Source organism: Hypanus sabinus, chromosome 22, assembly GCF_030144855.1.
Source record: "Hypanus sabinus isolate sHypSab1 chromosome 22, sHypSab1.hap1, whole genome shotgun sequence".
In the NCBI taxonomy this organism is placed as follows: Eukaryota; Metazoa; Chordata; class Chondrichthyes; order Myliobatiformes; family Dasyatidae; genus Hypanus; species Hypanus sabinus.
This window is the reverse complement of record NC_082727.1, coordinates 16,330,940-16,356,186: the sequence shown is the minus strand read 5'-3', so window position 1 is coordinate 16,356,186 and position 25,247 is coordinate 16,330,940. Positions and strand designations below refer to the sequence as shown.

The 25,247-nt window shown below is 45.7% G+C and overlaps 2 protein-coding genes across 8 annotated transcripts in view; one reads left to right on the top strand and one right to left on the bottom strand.

Annotated features, from left to right (window-relative positions):
* LOC132379370 (zinc finger protein 420-like) overlaps positions 1-25,247 on the top strand; it is a 75,228-nt gene that overhangs the window by 16,464 nt on the left and 33,517 nt on the right. For 4 of the 7 annotated variants that reach the window (XM_059947142.1, XM_059947141.1, XM_059947136.1 and 1 more), the window contains exon 2: positions 13,173-13,292. The exons of 2 other annotated variants lie outside the window; for them this stretch is intronic. The gene's annotated coding sequence lies outside the window, so the exon portion shown is untranslated. Of the gene's footprint in view, positions 1-12,623; positions 13,293-25,247 lie in introns of those variants that run through there. One more of the 7 variants, XM_059947137.1, reaches the window with a different exon arrangement.
* LOC132379372 (ankyrin repeat domain-containing protein 2-like) lies at positions 554-23,448 on the bottom strand. The gene is made up of 8 exons (XM_059947149.1): positions 23,105-23,448; positions 18,355-18,504; positions 13,099-13,206; positions 10,812-10,910; positions 9,622-9,720; positions 8,024-8,122; positions 6,433-6,531; positions 554-628 (listed from the first exon to the last, which is right to left on the bottom strand). The coding sequence occupies exons 1-8, from the start codon at positions 23,240-23,242 to the stop codon at positions 554-556; spliced, it is 867 nt and encodes a 288-aa protein (XP_059803132.1). The 5' UTR covers positions 23,243-23,448.

The window sequence follows — 25,247 nt, the reverse complement described above, 5'->3', positions numbered from 1 at the left end:
AAACGTATCAAATGTTGAAAATCCTAGATAGAATGGATGTGGAGAGGATATTTCCTATGGTAGGGACCTAGGACCTAATATTTCCTATTTCCTAAGACCAGAGAACACAACCTCAGAATAGAGGAATGCCCATTTAGAATGGAGGTGAGAAGTAATTTCTTTAGCCAGAGAGTGGAGAAATTCTATGGAATTCATTGTCAGAGGTGGCTGTCAAGGCCTAGTCATTCAGTACATTTAAGACAGAGGTTGATAGATTCTTGATTAGTCAGGGCATGAAAGGTTACAGAGAGAAGGCAGGAAAATGGGGCTGAGAGGGAAATGGATCAGCCATGATGAAATGGCAGAGCAGACCTGATGGGCCGAATGGCCTAATTCTGTTCCCATATCCTATGGTCTTATGGTCTAAGCATTTGGCCGATGAGCTTCTGGGTTTGGCAGAGTTTGGTACAGGAGTAATGTCATGTGTGAGCTGTGAGCATTGGTGGAAATGCGATTCAGGTTACAGCCCAAGTTTCCTGGTTAAATCGTTCCAAGGACGTCTCACTAATACAAATCAGTTTGCCTGAGCAAGGGCATCTTTAGTTTCCATTTGCCATTGCTGCACCAAGTCAATTGGAGTCTTCCCCTCCTGAATAAAAGAAAGACACACATCATTAATCCTGTGGGAAGTGCCCATTGGAAAGCAGGAGGCCATTCAGCCCCTCAGACATATTCCATCTTTCAATTCTATGGCTAATCTGTGGCTTCTTACCCCATCCCTGATATATTTAGTTTTTTTGTTCCCCCCCCCATCCCTTTTTTTTCTTTCTCTCGCTGCTCATCACTCTGCCTGTTCTCCATCTCCCTCTGGTGCTCCCCCTCCCCCTTTCTTTCTCCCTAGGCCTCCCGTCCCATGATCCTTTCCGTTGTCCAGCTCTGTATCCCTTTTGCCAATCACCTTTCTGGCTTTCAGCTTCGCCCCACCCCCTCCGGTCTTCTCCTATCATTTCGCATTTTCCCCTCCCCCTTCAACTTTCAAATCTCTTACTATCTTTCCTTTCTAACTGTCCTGACGAAGGGTCTCGGCCCGAAACGTCAACAGTGCTTCTCCCTATAGATGCTGCCTGGCCTGCTGTGTTCCACCAGCATTTTGTGTGTGTTGTTGTTTGAATTTCCAGCATCTGCAGATTTCCTCGTGTATGACTTACTTCATGATAGTTTATAGCTTGGGATGGGCAGAAGTCGTATCTTTTGCTGACTGCTAAGATATTACTGATAATGCTCAATAATGCTTAATTGTATATTTACTAATTGCTAATAAAGAATCGAATAAAGGGTTTTACCTTTAGAGCAATCATTGGTGCTGTGGGCATGTCATGCAAGTGTAGCAATCTGTACAGTTACAGGCAAGTGGCAATGATCTTTGGTTTTGATTTTGGATCAGTTTTGCTGCTACATTTCCGTTAGCAAATGTTTTCCAACAAATATCAGCGTTCGGATGTGTCCAAGAGATTAGAAGCATCACAACAGGGAGCAGTTTGTGGCAGGTAATGACCTAATGTCGTTTCACACTGTGTGCTTGGGTTTGAAACGCAGTTTTCAATGGTCACCATTGCCATGTCCAACTGGATCGGACCCAAAAGCCGTAAAGTGACGTTTGCCTGAAGTGTTCAACCCTTGGTGCAGTTGAAATGCTGAAGAATTGAAGTATTGTTTCCGTTGTTAAAAAGCTAAATTGAAACTGCCATCATTTTTTTTCTGGTTTGCGCTCTTGGAAGACAAAATGAGTTCAACTGGAAGCAGTGACCTTGAGGCCAGCACTAAGATGGAAGTTAAACAAACATGTGAAATTGAAGGTCAGTTCCCTGGGGGAAATTAAAATATTTACAAAGTCAGAGAACAGCCTGTGTCTATGTACAAAGGCGATGAGTTAGAGGATGACATATGTGCTGAGTCAGCATGTCAAATGTGCGTGCAGCCTGTTCTATTGCTAGCAAAGCTTCCCATGTGTCTGATACCACATCAGTACGCACGAGAATGGAGGTTAATTTAGCTGAGTTATACTCAAGACAAGAAACATTCAGAGATAAGCACACCTGCGAGGTAAAGACAGACCAACTTCAGAGGAAAATGAAACAGCTTCAGAAGGACAGCAAGAGCAGCTTTGAAAGAAGACGGAGCAGTTTAAGTTGCAGGAGGAAATCGCAGTCAGGATGGTCAGAGTTAACGTGGCAAGGGCTTCAAATGCCGTGGGTGCTAACCGTGCTCCAGCAGAGCGTGAGCGTTCCTACGTTGACATGGAACAGACAGTCCAGCGTACTCGATGTCAGTGTGGATGCATAGAACATAGAATAGTACAGCACATTACAGGCCCTTCGGCCCACAATGTTGTGCCGACACTTAAACCCTGCCTCCCATATACCCCACCCCCACCTTAAATTCCTCCATATACCTGTCTAGTAGTCTCTTAAAATTCACTAGTGTATCTGCCTCCACCACTGATCCAGGCAGTGCATTCCATGCACCAACCACTCTCTGAGTGAAAAACCTTCCTCTAATTTCTCCCTTGAACTTCCCTCCCCTTACCTTAAAACCATGTCCTCTTGTACTGAGCAGTGGTGCCCTGGGGAAGAGGCGCTGGCTGTCCACTCTATCTATTCCTCTTAATATCTTGTACACCTCTATCATGTCTCCTCTCATCCTCCTTCTCTCCAAAGAGTAAAGCCCTAGCTCATAATCCATACTCTCTAAACCAGGCAGCATCCTGGTAAATCTCCTCTGTACCCTTTCCAATGCTTCCACATCCTTCCTATAGTGAGGCGACCAGAACTAGACACAGTACTCCAATTGTGGCCTAACCAGAGTTTTATAGAGCTGCATCGTTATCCCTTGACTTATGAAAGCTAACATCCCATAAGCTTTCTCAACTACCCTATCTACCTATGAGGCAATTTTCAGGGATCTGTGGACATGTACTCCCAGATCCCTCTGCTCCTCCACACTACCAAGTACCCTGCCATTTACTTTATACTCTGCCTTGGAGTTTGTCCTTCCAAAGTGTACCACCTCACACTTCTCCGGGTTGAACTCCATCTGCCACTTCTCAGCCCACTTCTGCATCCTATCAATGTCTCCCTGCAATCTCCGACAATCCTCTACACTATTCACAACACCACCAACCGTTGTGTTGTCTGCAGACTTGCCAACCCAATACATCTGAGGATGAAATGTCTTTGAGCCACGAGTTTGAAGCCCAGGGGGTAGTTTGGAGTGTGCACTCTCAGTCTCCATTTGGAACCTATGCCTCACCCAAAAGCAAAGTGCTTCTGAGGACATTGATCTACAGTATGGTGACACTCGTGCTTCAGACGATAAAGTCTAAGTGCCACACTGGAGGCCATAACGACATTAAAGGAAAGAACAAGCATGGTGTAGAGGAAACAAGTTATTGAATCTGTGCCTAAAAGAGAGATTAAGTTCTTCAATGGCAATCCATTGCAGTATTATTCATTTATGAGGGCTTTCGAAGGTGAGAGTGAAGATTTTGGTGACTGTCTCTATTTTCTCGAGCAGTCCATTGTGGCCGCTGTGGAAGGTGAGGCTACAACTGAGCCTGGAGCTGATGAAAGGGGCGTAAAGCAAGCTGTGATTGAAGTAAATGCAGCAATGAGCACCGCCCTTGTATCTCATGGTCTAACGGGGACTGGTGACCATGACCTTAACTTCCTATAATTCTAGTTCGGGTGAAGTCTAAGAAGAGTAGCAATACAGTGATCACTTATGCTTTGCTAGATCAAGGTAGTGCAGCAGTGTTCTGCACAGTGAGCCCAATGAACAGGCCCAGCCTGACGTGAAATCTACACATAATGGATCAAGAGAAGGCCGTGTATAGTTGTGCCATTTCAGAAGTGGAGGTGACTGGCTTGGATAGTGAAAACTGTTGTGGACCGCCTGACGTTAATACACAGGAACGTGTTTCTGTCCATAAAAGGAACATTGCTCATCTTCAGGCATGCTCTCACCTGCAGTCTGTTTCTTTGCTGGAAATTGAGCTGCTGTTAGGGGTAAATGCACCTAAGGCATTGGAGCTGCTTCAAGTGAATCGCAGAGCAATCTCTATGTAAGCAGAACAGTGCTGAGCTGGACTGTTAATAGACCATTGAAAGAAGACTGTGATGGTGGAAGAGACTATGCTTGGCCAGAGCTGACAGCTAATGGGACTTCAGTTTTGCGTTTGGGTGAGCTTTGGCAGTAGCAATTCAAGACAGATCTTCCTGATTGCAAACAAGAGTTGTCCCTAGTTTGGCAGGAGAAGATCACCATCCAAGATAGCCTGTTTACAAAAAGAGCCTCCAACCTGATGGCATGAACATTGACTTCTCTAACTTCCGTTAATGCCCCTCCTCCCCTTCTTACCCCATCCCTGGTTTATTTAGTTTTCCCACTCCTCTTTTTTCTCTCTCTCTCTCTGCCCATCACTCTGCCTGTTTTCCATCTCTTTCTGGTGCCCCCTCCCCCCTTCTTTCTCCCTAGGCCTCCTGTCCCATGATCCTTTCCCTTCTCCAGCTCTGTACCCCTTTCGCCAATCTTTCCAGCTCTTAGCTTCACCCCACCCCCTCCGGTCTCCTATCATTTCACATTTCCCCCTCCCCCCACTGCTTTCAAATCTCTTACTATCTTTCCCTTCAGTTAGTCCTGATGAAGGGTCTCGGCCCGAAACGTCGACAGCGCTTCTCCCTGTAGATGCTGCCTGGCCTGCTGCGTTCCACCAGCATTTTGTGTGTGTTGCTTGATCTGCAGATTTCCTCACATTTGTGTAAATGTTGAGAATTCATGTCTCCTGTGTCTTGGTAGCAAGTAGTTGTAATTATTTAGTATAATAATTAGGGGGCTGGAAGATAGGAGCCATCTATTTGTTCTCTATCTGCTTTATATTCTGTGCTGCTGGGTTTATTATGATAATTATTTTGAGGCAGTTCGCAGCTTGGGACTGGCTGAAGTCCTACCTTTTGCTGACCGCTGAGATATCAGTCAGATTACGCTCAGTAATGCTTAATTGTATGCTTGCTAATTGCAAATATAGCACCAAATAAAGCGTTTGAATTTTGGAACAATCATTGGAGCCGTGGGCACATCACACCAGTTTTTGGTTTTGGATTAGTTTTGCCGCAACAGTGATTTTTATGACTTACACCATACTGGTGCTGCAAAACAACAAATTTCACATCATGTAAGTCAGTTATAATAAACCTGATTCTGATTCTGGACTAAGGATGGACAATAAAAGCTGCCGTTGTGAGTGACAAATGAATTAAAAATATGTATAAATTTTGCATCTTTTCAGGATGAAGTTACAGATTCCAATGTGTGATAATGTTTCCCACTTCACTCCTGAGGACTCTACCTTCAATGTGTTGACAATATCCTCATTGGCCAACGTGCCAACAGATAGTGCCAATAGATAGTTCCATCAATTTGGCAACCAAGTCCGAAATGACAACTTCATCTTCACTCTCCCTGTGACTTAAGTCCAGGGATTGCTCTGGTCTAGATAGAGTTGAAAGGCCCATATAGAATGGATTTGGAGACAATGTTTCCGAAAGTGGGAGAGTCTAGGATCAGATGGCACAGCGTCGAATGGTGGAGGAGATCTGATCGGCCAAATGTCCTAACTCTGTTTCTATGTCTTATTGTCTTGTCTTCACCATATTTTCATGATCAACTCTATTAAAGTGTGGCCAGGTAGGAAAAGATACTCCAGTCTGCATAGAGCAACCTTGTACACTCTCACCTCTGACTGTAATCTCCACTGGACAGTTCCTCCTTATGTCCAGGCAGGTGGTCGACAGATGTGGTCACACTCTGGCAGGACTGGACCCTCACTACACCTCATATCAATTCGTGGGGTTTAGGGGAGGACGAGGAATGAAAAAGACTTGCTTCACTGGCAGTGGATGGACCATTCAGAGGAATTCCTTGGCCAACCCGTCCTCTCTCAGTTCCTGGAGTCCATTGGAGTCTCAAAGTCTCTCCCGACCTGTTTTAGCTTCTGCACAGTCTCAGGACAGTGGGACCATGATCCCCCTTGTCCCATTACATAGCTCGATGTCAGCAAACACTGACTCCCAAGTTACACCAACATCTCCAGAGTTCCCGGTGATTATTTAGTTTTATTTAGAGATACAGTACAATAACAGGCCCTTCCAACCCAACAAACCCATGCTACCCAATTACACCCATGTGACCAATTAACCTATTAAACCCTACATCTTTGGAAAATGGGAGGAAATCAGAGTAGCCAGAGGAAACTCACACAGTTATGGGGAGAAGGTATAGATTTGTTTACAACAGCAGGTCCCCGATGCTGTAAAAGTGTTATGCTAACTGCTACGCTACTCTGCTGTCCCATAGTAAGGCCTTTGTTGGGTTCTGAAACTTCTCAGAAGAACTTACCTCATTTTTGGTCCTCAAATCAGCACCTTGCAAGATGAGCAGTTTGGTGATCTTGTAGCGGCTCAGTCGGACTGCGTCGTGCAGTGCTGTATCCCCCTCCTGCGGGACAACACAGAACGGGAAGTTAGGACTATTGCCCCGCGCCCTCATCCTCCCATCTGGACCTGTCACCTGGGTCATGGGTGACACCTTAACGTCCACATGCTGGTCAGACTGCGCCCCCCATCCCAGTCCCTGCAGGACATTGGTGACACAAGAGACGTACTGGATCTCACCACCATGTGAGATGGGGAGGTGGAGGATGAGGCAGACCTCACTGACCACGCTTAGCGAAGGAGCAAAGTAGCACAGCACATTGTAAATATATATTATAATGTTTTATATTTATAATATTTATCATATTTGACATATTATAAATAGTAATTTAAATATTATATTACTTTTATTATTTTATAATAATGTATTATTATATTTTATTTGCTAATACATTATATAATAAAACACTTTTATGAAAATGTTAAGTAAATCGAAAGTACACAAAGGGTGGTGTTGTTGGTGACTAGACCCAGATACTAGGGACTGGGCAATACAATTGGTCTGTAGGTCAGACAGCAGCAATGGAGGGAGTAAGCAGTTAATGTTTTGGGCTGGAAGGGTAGGGGGAAGGAGTGGGGTCATCTGAGAGGCCACCGACTCGATTTTTCTAACTCTGATAATTTCTCCCTCTTTACCATTTGTCTCTTTTTCCATTCCCTTCTCTGGTTCTATCTCACCCCTTCTCTTCTCCTCACCTGCCCATCACCTCCCTCTGGTCCCCCCTCTTTCCCTTTCTCCCATTTCATCCCACTGTCCTCTCCGGTCAGATTACTCCTTCTTCATTCTCTCCCACCTATCACCTCCCAGCTTCTCACTTCACCCCCCCTTTCCCCTCACCTGGTCTCACCTATTACCTGCAAGCCTGTACTCCTCCCCCTGACCCCACCTTCTCATTCTGGCTTCTGCCACCCCCCCTGCTCCCTTTCCAGTCAGTCGCAAGTCTGGAAATGGAGGAGGCCCAATGGGTGAAGCCGTTGGTTCGGGTGCATTGGGGAAGTCGGAGACCCGACGTCTGAGAAACAGCCGGAGGCCATCTGTCCTGACAATGGACGCCTGTCTGTCCTGACGACAGAGGCCTGCCTGTGTGAGTGGATGGGATGAAGTAAAGGGACTTGTTTTCCTGTTGTTGTTTGTTGCTGTTGTTGTATTGAACATTGTGGGCATGCTTTGTTGGCACCAGAACATGTGATGACACTTATGGGCTGCCCAGCACATCTTTAGATTATGTTTGTTTTTAACACAAATGATGTATTTCACTGTATGTTTCAATGTACAGGTGATAAATAAACGAACCTGGTCAGTGATTGGAGGTTAGAGAGCCAGGCCCTGACCTGGGATAGATGGACTGTGTTACTTTACAAACTGAGGTCGCCCACTGATTGTCATGGAGACCAGGAGATTATCTAGGGTCAAACAATGACCTGGTCCCTGCTCAGAGAGTCTGAGGGTGGATTCTGAAGTGGGGGGCGGCCCATGAAGAGAAGGCTCACGTTACCCGGTCCTTGGCGTTGATGTCGATGCCACAGGCAATGAGATATTCCACGCACTCGACGTGGCCTGTCCGCGTGGCGACGTGCAGCGGGGTGCTGAGAAGCTGTACTCCGAGGAAATCACAGACACAAATAAAGCACAGTTAAATGTCGCGCAGATTTCACCCTCATCAGTCCCTGGTATGGGAACACCGGTGCCCAGGGACTGAAAAGGCTACAGAAAGTGGTGGAAACAGCCCAGTCCAAAACAAGCAAAGCTCTCACCACTAATAAGTGCATCTACAAGGAACGCCGTCACAAGAAAGCAGCATCCATCATCAAGGACCCGCACCATCCAGGCCATGCCCTCTTCTCACTGCTACCCTCAGCTTAGGTCCCACACAACAAGTTCCAGGAACACTCATCCGACTCCTGAACCAATGTGGAAAACTTCACTCACCTCTACTCTGAACTGTTTCCACGACCTACAGACTCATTTACGATTCATGTTCTCAGAATTATTTTTTATTTTCAGTTTGTCTCCTTTTGCACGTTGGTTGTTTGTCAGTATAGTTTTACATGAATTGGATTTTATTTCTTTTTTTTGCTGTAAGTGCCTGCAGGAAAATGAATCCCGGGGTCGTACATGATAAAATGTATATACCTTAATAATAAATTAATTTGAACTTAGTTTCCTTACTACAACTATGTGGCCAGAGCCCATTCAGACCATTGCGCCAGTGTTAACTTTAGGTCCATTTCTCCCCCCTCCCTCCTCCACCTTCTCCATATCCACTGCTATTGTTTCTCTTTCCTAAACATTGCTGCAATCTCCTTTCTCTGCCCTTATGAATTCCAGATCCCAAAAATGTAGCACATTGGAACATAGCTGCATGGACTGAAACGGTTTAGAGGGATACGGGCCAATCGCAAACAAATGGTTGGCATGGACCGGATAGACCGAATGGCCTGTTTCTGTGTTGTATGATCTATGACAAAATTACGAGTGATATTGGCAGGGTGGGTAAGTGCTGTCTTTTCTCCTTCAGCCTATAACTAGATGTGATGGGTTTTGTTCAACATTCAAAATTCAAAGGAAGTTATTATTAAAGTACATATATGTCACTGTATACAACTCTGATATTCATTTACCTCATTTAAATCCAAGAAACACAATAAAATTAACAAAAGGCCAGACACAATAAGACAGATAAACAACTATTGTGCAAAATACAACAATCATTGCAAATATAAAAGATTAAAAAAAAGCAATAAATATTGAGAACATGAGACAGAGTCCGTAGGTTGTGGGAACAGTTTAGTGATGGAGTAAGTAAATTTGAGGGAAGTTATCCCCTCTGTTTCAAGAGCCTGGTGGTTGGGGGGTAATAACTCTTCCTGAACCTGGTGGTGCAGCCTGTTGTCACCTCCACCTGTCACCTCCCAGCCTCTGTGGCTGTTCCCACTCTCCTCTCCTCAATTTGTCCATCTCCTTTCCGTCCATCATCTGCCAGCTTCTGCCCCAGCCCCTTCCCCTCACTGCCTTTCCATCCAGTTGAACTATCTCCTGGATATAACCCCAACCATGAACCTGAAGTTCTTCACTTGCCCAGGGCTATCTCACCTTGTCATGGACATTCACTGAGGCCCCTTTCTCCCGCAGAATCTTCAGCACCTCCAGCCTCCCTCCTCGACAGGCCCAGTGAACAGCCGTGCAGTCGAGCTGCAAGGAGAGGTGGGAGATCACGAGCCTGCTCTGGCACCGCTTGGTGGGCTAACCCCTGGGTGGGAAATGGTTCGTTCAGCATTGCTGGAAATCTGAAATAAAAACAGAAACCGCTTGGAAACACTCAGCAGGACAGGTAGCTGCTGAGGAGAGAGCTACAGAGTTATCATTTCTGTAGAACTCATAGTCACAGAGCTGAAAAGATAACTCTGTTTCTGTCACCACAGATACTGCCTGACCTGCTGAATATTTCAAGCATTTTCGGTTTTTATTGTGTGTGTGTGTGTGTGTGTGTGTGTGTGTGTGTGTGTGTGTGTGTGTGTGTGTGTGTGTGTGTGTGTGTGTGTGTGATGAGAAGATAAGAGGGGTGGGGACTGGATTACTTCTGAACCATTAACAGCAGACAATAGACAGGAGGCTGCCCACAACAGGATCTGTGGTATCGCTAATCTACTGTCCACCAATAAGATTACCTACTGAAGAAATTGTTGGGCGCTGGAGAGGGAACAAAATCTTCCTCAGGACAAAGGGAGTTTCATTCTGTATCTAACCCGTGCTGTCCCTGTCCTGGGAGTGTGTGATGGGACGGTGTAGAGGGAGCTTCACTCTGTATCTAACCCGTGCTGTCCCTGTCCTGGGAGTGTGTGATGGGACTGTGTAGAGGGAGATTCACTCTGTATCTAACCCGTGCTGTCCCTGTCCTGGGAGTGTGTGATGGGTCAGTGTAGAGGGAGCTTCACTCTGTATCTAACCCGTGCTGTCCCTGTCCTGGGAGTGTGTGATGGGACAGTGTAGAGGGAGCTTCACTCTGTATCTAACCCGTGCTGTCCCTGTCCTGGGAGTGTGTGATGGGACGGTGTAGAGGGAGCTTCACTCTGTATCTAACCCGTGCTGTCCCTGTCCTGGGAGTGTGTGATGGGACAGTGTAGAGGGAGCTTCACTCTGTATCTAACCCGTGCTGTCCCTGTCCTGGGAGTGTGTGATGGGACAGTGTAGAGGGAGCTTCACTCTGTATCTAACCCGTGTTGTCCCTGTCCTGGGAGTGTGTGATGGGACAGTGTAGGGGGAGTCATGAGAAGGATACTCACCCTGTCGCTGAAGTCAACCGTTGCCCCCCCTTCCAGAAGTTTGGTGACAATGTCAGTGTGACCTTCCAGTGAGGCTCTGTGCAGAGCTGTCCGCTTGAACTGAGGGGAAAATTACACAGTGAGACAGCACGGATAGTTGGATGTGCACATAGCATTGAAGCAACTTGTCTACAACACATCAATGTGTGGAACAGGAAATACTGCCTAACAAGTAATCGCAGGTCCCGAACCAACACTGACAGAAGACTGTCCCCACCCTGACACTTGACTCAATAATATTGTTTGTGCGAGTACATAGCTTTTTATTTCCCCTTCCCTGGGATGTGGAGGTCACTGGCAATGCCAGACTGATTGCCCCTCCTCACAGGAGGGTCTGCAGTCTCCTGCAGACGAGACTGGGTAAGGACCTCAGAACAATCAGTCAGGGAGAGGTTTCGAAATGTCCACTTGTTTATTGACTACAGAGTTTGTCTTTGGCTTTACGTCCAAGTTTATTCAATAATTCAAATTATGGTAGATGTTGAACTCACGTTTAAAATCAATGATCAAAAACTCTCTCCCTCCTCTTCACTCACTATCTTCCTCTCTCACACTCTCTCCCTCTACCTTGTCCTACACACACACACACACACAAACACACACACTCACGCCCTCACTCACCCACACTCACATACACACTCACACATACGCACACACAGTCACACACCCACCCTCTCTCACACACCCTCACTCACACACATGCACACACACTTACACACTCAGTCTCTCTCTCTCTCTCTCTCTCTCTCTCTCTCTCTCTCTCTCTCTCTCTCTCTCTCTCTCTCTCTCTCTGCCTCTCCCTCTCCCTCTCCCTCTCTCTCTCCCTCTTTTTTTCTGGGAGGTAGACCACTCTTGGCCAGCTGAGGGTTGTTGAAGGCACCTGCTCCTGAGGGAGGGGATATTCAGGCTGTGTTGGGATGGAGCTTCTCCTGATCAGCAGAGTTTATCAGCGGGTTGCCTGGATTAGAATGTATGAACTGTGAGGAGAGGTTGGACAAACTTGGATTGTTTTCTCTGGAATGTCATGACCATCTGAGAACTGAAGATTGAGGTTTATGACTGAGAACTGTAGATTGAGGTTTATGACTGAGAAATGTAGATTGAGGTTTATGACTGAGAACTGTAGATGGAGGTTTATGACTGAGAACTGTAGATGGAGGTTTATGACTGAGAACTGTAGGTGGAGGTTTATGACTGAGAACTGTAGGTGGAGGTTTATGACTGAGAACTGTAGATTGAGGTTAATGACTGAGAACTGTAGATGGAGGTTTATGACTGAGAACTGTAGATTGAGGTTTATGACTGAGAACTGTAGATAGAGTTTTATGACTGTCTGAGAGCTGTAGATAGGAGAGAAAGACAGAATCTTGTTCCCATTTAGAAACATCCATAAGACCTTTAGACATCAGAGCTGAAGTAGGCCATTTGGCCCATTGCCTCTGCTCTTTCATTCAGTTGATTTACTTTCTTTCTCAAACTCATTCTCCTGTCTACTCCCTGTACCTTTGACACCATTACTAATCAAGAACCCATCAACCTGCACTTTACTGTAAATATACTGAATAATTTGGCCTCCATGTCCACCTGTGGCAATGAAATCCATGGCTACTAAATTCAAATGTCAACCAGTAGAGGACTTGCGTTGTAGGCGAGTGGGGGAAGGTTTAGTATGGGGCAGTTTTTTTATTACACACAGAGTGGTGAATACCTGGAAGGTGCGGCCAGGGGAGATGATGGAGGCAGACACGTTAGAGGTATTTAAGAGTCTGTTTGACATGGGGAATTGAGAGATATGGATCATTACAGGCAGAAAGGATTGGTTCCTGGGGATGTGCTATTTTATGTCCTCTGGTCCGGGAGTGAAGCAGTACATATCCTCCCCCACCCCCCACTTCTCTGGGCCACCGGTGCTGGACACCCTCTCAGTCATGGCTCTGGCTGTGGAGTGATGGCTGCTGTTTAGCAGAAGTGGGAACTGATTTCTCCTCAGGGCAGGGAAGGTTCAGTAGAGATGATGAGGAGGGGCAGCCCTTGTAAGTTAACCAGCGCTCGGCAGAGTGGGACAGAAGTCCTATGTTACTCTGGATGTGGTTCATGGGTCAGGCTCCACCGCTCCACACCACTAACGAGACACCCACCATAATACACTGGGCGAGAACGAAATATATCATCGTCTTACTCCATGTGATCTTACTGGGTCCGGGAACGGGACAGGCCTGTGAGGAGGGAGAAGGGTCCGCCCACTCACCTCATCACAGGCGTCAGCATCTCCGCCGTTGGCCAGATACCTCTCGATGACTTTGATCTTTCCCCGAACCGCAGCCGTCAAGAACACGGACGCTTCCACTGGGCCTGTCTGTGGGTACAGATGGAGACATAAGAGGTTCTGTAGATGCTGGAAATCCAGAACAGCATGCACAAAATGCTGGAGGAACTCAGCAGGTAGGGCAGCGTCTGTTATGTTTTGTAACTCTAGAAACGAAAAACATGGCCACCCGGGGATACTTGTGTATGCTTCGTTTCTGTTTGTTTAGGCGCACACATATGATGTGGTGGCATTATGCCGTATGCCATTTGCGTACTTTTACATGTAACCCGTAATGAATTATGTAACCAATAAAGAATGCTTAATCAAAGAATACATTTGCAATATTACTCAAATATTAAATGTTCAAATATCAAATATTACTCAAATATTAACCTCCAGCATCTATGGGGGGGAATGAACATCCGAAGTTTCAGGCTGAGACCCTTCAGCAACACCGGGAAGGAAGGAGCAGAAGCCAAAAATGAAAAGGGAGATGGAGAAGCACAAGCTGGCAGGTGATAGTTCAAGCCAGGTGAGAGGGACAATCTACCTTCCTCTTCCCCAACTAGCTTCCCCTCACATCTGGACTCACCAACTTCTATAGAGGAGGAATGTGTGAAATTCACTGTTACAGATGGCTGTGAAGGCCATGTTGTTGGGTGTGGCAATGAATTCCACATACTCACCATCCTCCGGCTGAAGAAATTTCTTCTCATTGCCATTCTAATTCAATGTCCCTCTGTTCTGAGGCTGTGTCCTATGATTCTAGACTCCTCCACCATCCTCTCCACATCCACCCTATCAAGGCTTTTCACTAGTCATTAGGTTTCAATGAGATCCTCCCTCATTCTTCTAAATTTCAGAGTAAAAGCCCAGAGACATCAATTGCTCCTCATACGATAAGCCTTTCATTCTTAGCTGAAGTGGGAGCCGATTCCTCCCCAGGGCATTACATCCTTGCTTTTATATTCTAGTCCTCTTGAAATAAAAGTTAACATCGCATTTGCCTTCCACATCACCAGCTCAGTCTACAAGTTAACCTTCAGGGAATCCTGCACAAGGACTCCCAAGCCCCTTTGTGCCTCAGATTTTTGAATGTTATCGTCCTTTATAAGATAAGTGCTTGTACTAATTCTACCAAAGTGCACGAGATATGGTCCCCAATGCTGTATTGCATCTGCCACTTCTTTGCCATTCTCCCAATATGTCCAAGTCCTTCTGCAGCTTTTCTGTTCCCTCAGCCCTACCTGCCGCTCCACCTATCTTCATACTGTCCACAAACTTGGCCACAAAGCTGTCAATTTTGTCAGTCAAATCATTGACATACAACATAGAAAGAAGTGGTCCCGATGCCAAGTCCTGCAGAATGCCACTAAGTCACCGGCAAGCAATCCAAAAAGATTCCCTTTATTCCCACTCTTTGCCTCCTGCCAATCAGCCAATGCTGTATCCATGCTAGTATCTTTCCTGTAATACTATGGCTCTTATCTCGTTAAGCAGCCTCATGTGCGACACCCTGTCAAAGGCCTTTTGAAAATCTAAGTACATAACATTAACCAATCATCCTTGGTCTATCTTGTTTACTACTTTCACAAAGAATTCCAAAAGATTTGCCTTAAGGAAACCATGATGATTTTGGCCTATTTTATCATGTGCTTCGAAGCACCCTGAAACTACATCCTTAACAATCAACTTCAACATCTTCCCAATCATTGAGTTCAGACTAACTGGCCTATGATTTCCTTAATTCTTCCTCCATCCCTTCTTGAAGAGTGGAATGGCATTTACAATTTTCCATTCCTCTGGAATCATTCCAGAATCCATTAATTCTTGAAAGATCATTACTAATGCTTCCTCTATCTCTTCAGCTACATCTTTCAGAACCCTGGTGTGTAGTCCATCTGGTCCAGGTGACTCGCCTATCTTCAGACCTTTCAGTTTCCCAAGTATCTTCTCCTTAGTAACAGCAACTGTACTCACTTCTGCTCCTGACACTCTCAAACCTCCGGCATACTGCTAGTGTCTTCCACAGTGAAGACAGATGCAAGGTACTTATTCAGTTCATCCACCATTTCCTAGTCTCCACTTCTTTTCCAGCATCATTTTCCTGCCAGCCAATATATATTCTCGCCTCTCTTTTACTCTTTATTCATCTGAAAAAAATTTGGTATCTTCTTTGATACTGTTGGCTAGCATGCCTTCATTTTTCATCTTCCCTCCCCCATGACTTTTTTAGTTGCCTTCTATTGGTTTTTGAAAGTTTCTCAATCCTCTAACCTCCAATAAGTTGTTGCTCCAATGTATGGCTTTTCTTTTGCTTTTATGTTGGCTTTGACTCCCTTGTCATCCATGGTTGTGTCATCCTGCCTTTAGAATACTTCTTTTATCAGATGTATCTATTCTGTGCCTTCTGAATTGCTCCCAGAAACTCCAGCCATTGCTGCTCTGCAGTCTTCCCTGCCAGTGTCCTCTTCTAATGAACCTTGGCCAGCTCCTATCTCATGCCTCTGTAATTCCCTTTACTCCACTGTAACACTGATGCACGTGACTTTAGCTCTCTCTCTCAAATTGTAGGGTGAATTCTATCATATTATGATAACTGCCTATTAAACATTCCTTTACCTTAAGCTTCCTAATCAAATTTGGATAATTATGCAATGCCCAATTGAGAATAGCTGGTCCTCCAGTGGGTTCAACCACAAACTGCCCTAAAATTCCACTTTGTTGACATTCTACAGTGGTAGGAATGGTTAAACTTAATGTATGATAGGATACTTGAGCATTCTGGAGCAGTTGGGCTTAAGACTGCTGATGCTTGTCGAGAATAACCTTGGATGATAAGCACAGTACCAGAAACTGCAATTAATAAGATACTAGGCCCCTGGAACCAGGAGGGAGGATGCATCTGGGGGTAAATTATGAGCCCTGATAACAGGGAACAAAGAGGACTGTTAGACTCACACTGAGAGAATAATTGACACGTCTTTCAAGTGATTGATCATGTACTGACTGTGGGATGCCAAACAAAGTTATGTTAAGTTGTTTGTCTTGCTATATAAATATGAACTCTGCATAACCTAGAATTCAGAGTTCTGGTGGCAGTGGAGACTGCTGCAGACAATGTCGTATCTGCCAATCACTACCTGTGCGACAAGATCATATACCTTATTTCAGATACTGCATTCAAATATAACACTTCAGTCCTGTATCCATCACCCTTTTTGATGTTGTTTCCCCCCCCCCCAATGATTGCAGATTTACCCTATCATTTGCCTGTCCTTCCCGACAGTCTCACTACACACTGCCTCTGCTTTAGACCAACATCCTTGCTCTCAGCTCTATTTCTCCAGTTCCCAGCCCTCTACCAAATCAACTTAAACACTCCCCAGCAGCTCCAGCAAAGATATTGGTCCCCCTTGGGTTCAGGTGTAACCCATCCCTTTTGTACAGATCATACCTTCCCCAGAGAAGATCCCAATGATCCATAAATCTGAACTCCTGCCCCCTGCACCAGTTCCTCACCCATGCATTTATCTGCTAAATCATCTTATTCTTCCCCTCACAGGCAGCAATCCAAAGATTACTACCCTGGAGGTTCGACTTTTCAGCTTTTTACCTAGCTCTAAGATCTCCCTTCAGGACCTCCTCGCTTTTCCTACCTATGTCATTGGTGCCGATATATATCGAGACTTCGGCTGCTCACCCTTGCCCTTTAGACTGCTGTGGTCCTGATCCGAGATATCCCTGACCCTGGTACCTGGGAGGCAACATACCATCCTAGTGTCTCTATTACATCCACAGAATCTCATGTCTACTCTTCTAACTATAGAATCCTCTATCATTACTGCTCTCCTCTTCTTCCCCCTTCCCTTCTGAGCCACAGAGTGAGACTCAGTGCCAAAGATCTGGTTGCTGCACCTCTGCCCAGTAGGTTGCCCCCTCCACAGAATCCAAAACAGTACAATTATTATTGAGGGGCATGGCAACAGAGGTACTTCGTACCAGCTGCCCATTTATCCTTTCTTTCTGTGAAGAGACAACCAGAAATGAACACAAGTCTCCAAGTGTGGTCCTTTAACATCTGCTGGACGATGCTGAGGATGTTCTACGAGGCTGTGGTGGCCAGTGCTATCATGTTTGCTGTTGTGTGCTGGGGCAGCAGGCTGAGGGTAGCAGACACCAACAGAATCAACAAATGCATTCATAAGGCCAGTGACGTTGTGCAGGTGGAACTGGGCTCTCTGACGGTGGTGTCTGAAAAGAGGATGCTGTCCAAGTTGCATGCCATCTTGGACAACGTCTCCCATCCACTCCATAATCTACTGGTTAGGCACCGGAGTACATTCAGCCAGAGACTCATTCCACCGAGATGCAACACTGAGCGTCATAGGAAGTCATTCCTGCCTGTGGCCATCAAACTTTACAACTCCTCCCTCGGAGTGTCAGACACCCTGAGCCAATAGGCAGATCCTGGACTTATTTCCACTTGGAATAATTTACTTATTATTTAATTAATTATGGTTTTATATTGCTATATTTCTTCACTATTCTTGTTTGGTGCGGCTGTAACGAAACCCAATTTCCCTCGGGATCAATAAAGTATGTCTGTCTGTGTTGTTTAACCAGAACTTTGTAGCCTTGTAGCTCTTGAACTCAGTCCCTCAACCATTGGAGGCTAAAACACCATACGACTTCTTAACCACCCTATCAAGTTGCACAGCAACTTTGACGATTCTATGGACGTGGATTCCAATATCCCGCTGTTCCTCCACACTGCCTTGGAAATGTCAATAACTCCCAGCTCTCTGTACTAAATATGGGGCCCAGGAGCAGATTGCATTGATTTAAACCCACCCTTGTCTATAATTCCTTGAGATTCTATGTTGTCTTTAAATAAAGTAGGATTGGTTTGGAAGAACAAGGAATGGCAAATCATAAGCACAAGAGATTCTGCAAATATTGTAAGTCCAGAGCAACACATACAAAATGCTAGAGGAACTCAGCAGGTCAGGCAGCATCTGTGGAGGGGAGTGATATTTCAGATTGAGGGTCTTCATCAGGGAATATGCTGAGTTCTAATATCTGACCTTGATATTACAGTGTTCAGCATCCTGATCTAGACTGAATTCTCCATCCGTTCCTTTCTCCTCTGGCCTTAATTGAACATTGTGAATATTTCTTAAACTACGCACTTACAATTTCCTCTTCCTCCTTCTCTGGTTCGGGAGGCGGGATTTTTTTCTTCTCTTTTCTCTTCTTTCGAAGTTCTATTAGATTTTGGATTCCACCCAGACTAATTATTTCTTGACGTAGATCCCTTGAAGTCTTCCTCACTCTTTCTTCACCCTGAAGCATAAAAATTAAAAGAGAGAGTACTGTTGGTTATCAGTCCTGTGGGTTGTTTATCCCTGAGGTTGAAGGATGTCTGGTGGGAGGGAATGGGCTGGGGGGGGGGGGGGGAAGAGAGAGAGGAGAGATGGAGAGTGAGAGGGTAAGAGAGTAAGAAACAGAGAGAACAAGACAGCAAGCAAGGGAGAGATAGGATGGGAGATGGACAGAGGGACTGAGACAAGAATGAAGTAAAGAGAAAAAGAACAGAGAGGATGGGGGGGTTGACCAATGCCGGAGGGAGCAGTCAGAGAGAACAAGGGAGAGAATAAAAAAACAGGGAAAAAGAATGAGAGGTGGTCTCTCTCTGTACCCTCTCCCCCATCGTTTACAGACTTTACCTCTCCACTTCCCTCATGCATACACTGCCCACTCGCCTGTTGACACATTGCCTCTCTCCCTCATGCACTCTTTCTCCCTTACGTTCTCCTTCCTCCTTATACTCTCTCACACACTGACTGCCCGTCTCCCTCACCCTCACCCTTACACACACTTTCTCTCTCCCTCACTCCTCCTACACACATTTTTCTCTCTTTCTCTCCCCCTTGCATACACACACACACACTCCCTCGTTCTGGCTTCATGCATAATCTCTCCCCATCTCTCTCTTTCCCTCTTTCACTTTCTCTCTCTCTTTCTGTCCCTCTGTCTTTTTCACTTTCTCTCCTCTCCTCCCCTCCCCCTCCCCTTTTTCTTCCAGTGGAGGTTTTAAAAAGTCACCGCAATCCACAAGCGAGAGACAGTTGTTTAATGGTGAGACCTGCTCTCAGGAACGAAATCAGGCTGAGTTTCGGGCCGGAGCCTCTCTCGATCCAGGAGTGGTGTGGGGGTTGGAGTGGATCGAAGCAGCCACCCTCCCAGGGGGTGAGTACCTCTCTCAGCCTCGTGATGGCTGGTGAGAGGGCAGGAGCAGCTGGCTCCCAACAAGAAGCACAGGATCTCACGCTACAGAATGATTTATAATGTAAAGTACTTTTTTGACCTGAGCATGTCATGGAGACAAATTTTCTGAGTTTACTAAAGTCGTGTAAACTTATCCCCAATTTAGTTATCAGTCCTTTGGGTTGCTTATCCCCGAGGTTGAAGGATGTAGATGGGAGAATTATGGGAGGGAATGGGCAGAGAGAAATGAGAGAGAGAAAGTTCGCCTAGCCCAACTTTTTGGGGACGTCACACAGTGAAGGGAGGGCAGTTGTCACTACCTTTACAGCCCTGAATCGGATTCAGAATGAGATTTATTATCATTGACATATGTCATGAATATGTAATTTTGTGGCGCAAGTACAGTGCACAACATAAAATATTACTATAAATTACAGTTAAACAGTTCTTTAAAAATAGTGCAAAAGAGTTGTTGTTCATGGGTTCATGGACCATACAGAAATCTGATGGTGGAGGGGAAGGAGCTGTTCCTAAACCATTGTGTGTGTGTCTTCATGTTACTGTACCACCTCCTGGATGATAGTGATGTCCTGGGTGGTTAGGGGCCATTCATGATGGATGTCACCTTCTTCAGACAGCTTGTTTTGAAGATGCGCTCGATTGTGGGGAGGCTTGCCGAGAGTGAGGGAGTGCCTCGTCTCCAATTCTGCCTCTACCCCAAGCTGGAAATGGCTTAGACCGGGGTCAAAATTTTTAAAGTGCCTGGATGAAGGCATGGGGAAAATGTCAGAGGTAGGTTTTTTCAAACACAGAGTGGTGGGTGTGTGGTACACACTGCCAAGGGTGTTGGTAGAGGTGGATACATTTGGGACATTTAAGAGGCTCATAGAAAGGCACATGGAGGGCTGTGAAAGAGGGAAGGGATAGATTGATCTTAGAGTAGGTTAAAAGGTCAGCATAACATCGTGGGCCGAAAGGCCTCTATTTTGTTGTATGTTCTATGAATGGTCTGTCCAGATGACACACAAACAAACACGGTATCTCGGTATGTATGACATTAATAAACGAGTTCTTAGTAACTGGGAGCTGGGTTTGCTCGGAGACCTAGCCTGGAGTCAGTGTCATAGGCAGACCGACGCTTGGCTGTGGAGCCTGAGGTGGTGAGCTGAACAGGTGCGAGTGTTACAGGCGGTGTGACTGAAAGCAAAGGTCAGCAAGTAAATCTCCGTGACTTACAGCAGCTGCCAAACAAAGCTCACACTGTCCCTGCGGCAACAGGACACCCTGCCGTGCGGAGCAGGGGACACCATGGCGTGATCTGAATGCCGTCGTCAGGGTTACCAGTTGATCTCCCGTGACATTGACCGCTGTGAAGGTGAGGCTAATATTGACTTTGGTGCCACTGTGGTCACCGAGTTATTGTTGGAGCTCACCCTCACCAGTTGGATCAGGGCCCACATCGGCTGGTCGTTACCGTTCTTTCCCAAATACATTCGAGGTGACTTCTCCCTAGGGATTCAGTAAATCGTGACACAGATGACAGAAAAAGAATGATAGAAAAGATGTTGCCAGGACTGGAGGACCTGAGTTATAGGGAAAGGTTGAAGAGGGAAGGACTTAATTCCCTGGGGTGCAGACAAATTGGTATCCATATTTTTGTCACATGTAGAAAGATAGAGTGGAAAAACTATTCAAATGAGGGAAGGTCTTACAGAGATGATGAGGGATACAGACAGCACAAATACTTGCAGACTTTTTCCCCTCTGGCTGGGTTAGACTAGAACCACAGGTCATTGGCCTCATGGGAGGCTCATCCAGAAGATTAAGACATTGCCTCAAAATTCAGGGGAGAAGATTTAGGACGGAGATGAGGAGAAACTGTTTTTCCCAGAGGGTGGTGAATCTATGGAATTCTCTGCCCAGGGAAGCAGTTGAGGCTTCTTCACTAAATATATTTAAGAAGCAGATGGGTTTTTACATAGTAAGGGAATTAAGGGTTATGAGGGAAAAGGCTGATGGAGCTGAGTTTATGGACAGGTCAGTCATGATCTTATTGAATGGTGGTGCAGGCGCGATGGGCCGGATGGACGACTCCTGCTCTTATTTCTTATGTTCTTATGTAAGATGCATGTGATCTATTGTGAACTGGCTGTCTGGATTCAGAACTGGCATGCCCTCAGAAGACAAAGGGGAGTGGTTGAAGGGACTTGTTCTACTCCCTTCTATGATTAATGGAGTTCTGCAGGGATCTGTAATGGGATCTCTGCTGTTTGTGGGGTGTATAAATGACCTGGATGAAAATGTAGATGGGTGGATTAGTAAGTTTGCAGATGATATGAAGATTGGTGATGTTGTGGTTATGGACAGCACAGAAGACTGGTAAAGAATACAGCGAGATATAGATCATTTGCAGACGTGGGCAGAGAAATGGCAGATGGAGTTTAACCCGGCCAAATGTGAAGTGTTGCAAGACCCTTAACAGTGTTGACAGAGCAATCTTGGGGTCCTAGTTCGTAGCTCCTTGAAAGTGGCTTCACAGGTCGATAAGGTAGTTAAGAAGGCTTATAGCATGCTTGCTTTTATTAGTCGAAACACTAAGTTCAAAAGTCAAGAAGTTTTGTTGCAGCTTTATAAAACTCTAGTTAGACCACGTCTGGAATATTGCACGCGGTTCTGATCGTCCTATTATAGGAAGGATGTTGAGGCTGTGGAGAAGGTGCAGGAGAGTTTACCAGGATGTTGCCTGGATTAGAGAGCATGTGCTTTCATGAGAGGCTGGAAAAGAGGCTGAGGGGAGAGCTGATAGAGGTTTATAAGATAATGTGAGCGAGTAGACAGACAATACCTTTTTCCGAGGGTTGAAATGTCTAATACATTTTAGGTGAGGAGGGTGATTTGAATGGAGATGTGAGGGGCAAGTTATTTACCCAGAGAATGGTGGGTCTCTGCCTGGAGTAGCAGGGGCAGATACATCAGAGATTTTTAAGAGACGTTTACGTAGACATGTGAATGCCACTTGATTACTGGTTGAGCAGAATATTGTGGGATGAAGGGCCTGTTCCTGTGCTGTACTCTTTTATATTCTATGTTAGAGGTGAAAGGTGAAATATTTGGGGGATCTTCTCCACTTGGAGGGCGGTGTGAGAGTGGAACGAACTGCTGGTGGATGTGGGTTTGATTGTAACATTTAAGAGAAGTTTGGATGAGGGGGCATGGATGGCCATGATCTGTATGCAGGTAGATGGGACCAGGCAGAAGATTAGGTCAGCATGGACTAGACAGGCCAAAGGCTGATTCTGTGCTGTAATGTTCAAGGACTCTCTGACTCTATTGCTCATTCCCTCACCCTCTGCCACTAAGTCAGAGAGTTCTAGAGCAGGGAAGCAATGTCACATGACCATCCATTCTGTAGACATCACATGATCATCCATTCTGTAGGTGTCATGTGACCATCCATTCTGTAGATGTCACGTGATCGTCCATTATACATCCACAGGGTGCTGGTGTGGAGGGAGTGTTCAGGGCTGTGGGCTGCCTTATCGTGTTGAGGTCTGAGAGGTGTAGGGCTGTCATCCGAAAATCCCTTCGCAGTGCAGCTTGTAAGTGCGAACAACACGAGGAGCTATGTTAAACTAGCTTCATGACCCGCATGCTCCCGTGCCCAGCCAAGCATTACCTTCACCGCCTGGACTCTGCTGCCCTTCACTGGCTCCCGATACTTCTCCTTCTCCAGATCAGCCACGTCCATTTCAGTGACCGGCACCTTATAGCCACGGGATTTCTGCAGAGAACATGGCGTCAGCCAGATTGGCATTACTACTGAGAAATTTCCACTGCAGCATCACCCTTCTCTTTGACTCATACTATGGAACAGTGCCAAATGGGGCCCTTCAGCCCTTCATCTCCATGCTCTCTGTCTACCAGACTGATGAGAGGGTCATGGAGACAGAAGAGACTGCAGATGCCAGAATCTGGAGCAGCACACAAGACAAAACACCAACTGTCTATTGCCCTCCACAGTTTCTGCCTGAGCTGCTGAGTTCCTCCGGCAGATTGTGTGTTGATGGGAGGGTCACCTAAAACAATGCAGCCTGAAGGACCTGGCTGTCTTTGTTCATGATTCCCAAAAGGCTAGTGTGCAGGGACAAGAAATAACTAGGAAGAGCAAAAGAATAAGGCAAGGGGAATGGAATATAAAAGGGGAGATTATACTCCACGGTGGAAATGCAAAGGAGACTGCTGATGCTGGAAACCTGGAGCATACACAGTTGCAAAGACCACATCTGGAGTAGTGTGTACAGCAGACCTCCAAATGTCACCCACCCTTACCCTCCCCTCCCTCTACCTACCACCATCTGCCTTTTGTCTGTCTTTACCAGCCTCGACCTTCCATCTTCACACCGCCCTGTCATCTTTCATCACTCCTCACTTCACTAATCACCTATCGGAACCTGTCCCAACACCCCACTCTCTCCTGGTTTTCCCCCCTCTCCAGTCTCCGTCCTGATGGAGGGCCTTGACCCAAAGCATCGCCAATTCCTCTCCCTCCTCCCCGACAGATCCTGCTCAACCCTCTTGCAGGTGGTCTTATACACGAGATTCCAGCATCTACAGTCTCCATATTTAAGGAAAGAAGTTAATATGTTGGGAACAGTTCAGTGAAGGTTTACTGGATAGATGGAAATGTACTGGTTGTCTTAGGGATGGACGGGCAAGGCTTGTATATGGAGGTTATATTGACTGGCTGCATCGCAGACGTATGGAAACACTGATCCTTTTGAATGGAAAATCCTACAAAAAGTAGTGAATCTGGCCCAGTAAATCAAAGGTAAAGCCCTCCCAACCATTGAGTGCATCTACACGAAACACTTGCAGGAAAGCAACATCCATCGTCAGAGATCCCAGCACCCAGGGCATGCTCACTTCCCACTGCCGCCATCAGGTAGAAAGTACAGGAGCCTCAGGACTCACAGCACCAAGTTCAAGAACAGTTATTCCCACTCAATAATACCACCATCAGGTTTTTGATTAAAAGGGAATAAAAAGAGATACCTACACTCACTTGCCCCATTATTAAAATGTCCCTGCCACCAATTATCTCATTTTAAGGTCTCTTTATCTCATTATCTCATGTTCTTGTTATTTATTTATATTTGCATTTGCACAGTTTGTTGTCTTCTGCACTCTGGTTGATCTTTCATTGATCCTGTTATAGTTACTGTTCTATAGATTTGCTGAGTATGCCCGCAAGAAAATAAATCTCGGGGTTTATATGATGACGTGTAGGTAGTTTGATAATAAAATTTTCTTTGAACTTTTGAACTTTGAAAGGGTACTTAATTACAACACACAAGGTCCGGAGAGATCTTGATAGGGATGTGGAGAGGAAGTTTCCTCTTGTGAGGGAATCTAGATACAGGACAATCAATGCTGAAAAAAGGGATTCATCATGTAAAGATGTTAGTCAGGCCAGATTTGGAGTAGCGTGTGTGCTTCTGATCACCTACCTATAGGAAAGATATCAATCAGATTGAAAGAGCACAAGGAGAATTTACAAGAATGTTGCCAGGACTTGAAGACCTGAGTTTCAGGGGAAGATTGAATAGGTTAGGACTTTATTTCCTGGAGTGTAGGAGAATGAAGGAGGTTTATAGCTTTATTTATCACATGTACATTGAAACATACAGTGAAACATACTGTTTGTTTCAAATCAAATCAACGAGGATTGTGCTGGGCAGCCCACAATTGTCATTACACTTCCATGCTCACAATTCACTAACTCTAACTCACACGTTTTTGGAACGTGGGAGGAAACTGGA

Bases quoted from the DNA above. Each gene is read 5' to 3' on its own strand.
- LOC132379372 (XM_059947149.1), bottom strand. From the start codon at position 23,242: ATGCCAATCTGGCTGACGCCATGTTCTCTGCAGAAATCCCGTGGCTAT. The intron at 18,505-23,104 runs GTAATGCTTGGC...TTTATGCTTCAG, and splicing joins GCAGAGTCCAGGCGGTGAAG to GGTGAAGAAAGAGTGAGGAA. The intron at 629-6,432 runs GTAAGTTCTTCT...TCTTTTATTCAG, and splicing joins ATTTGAGGACCAAAAATGAG to GAGGGGAAGACTCCAATTGA.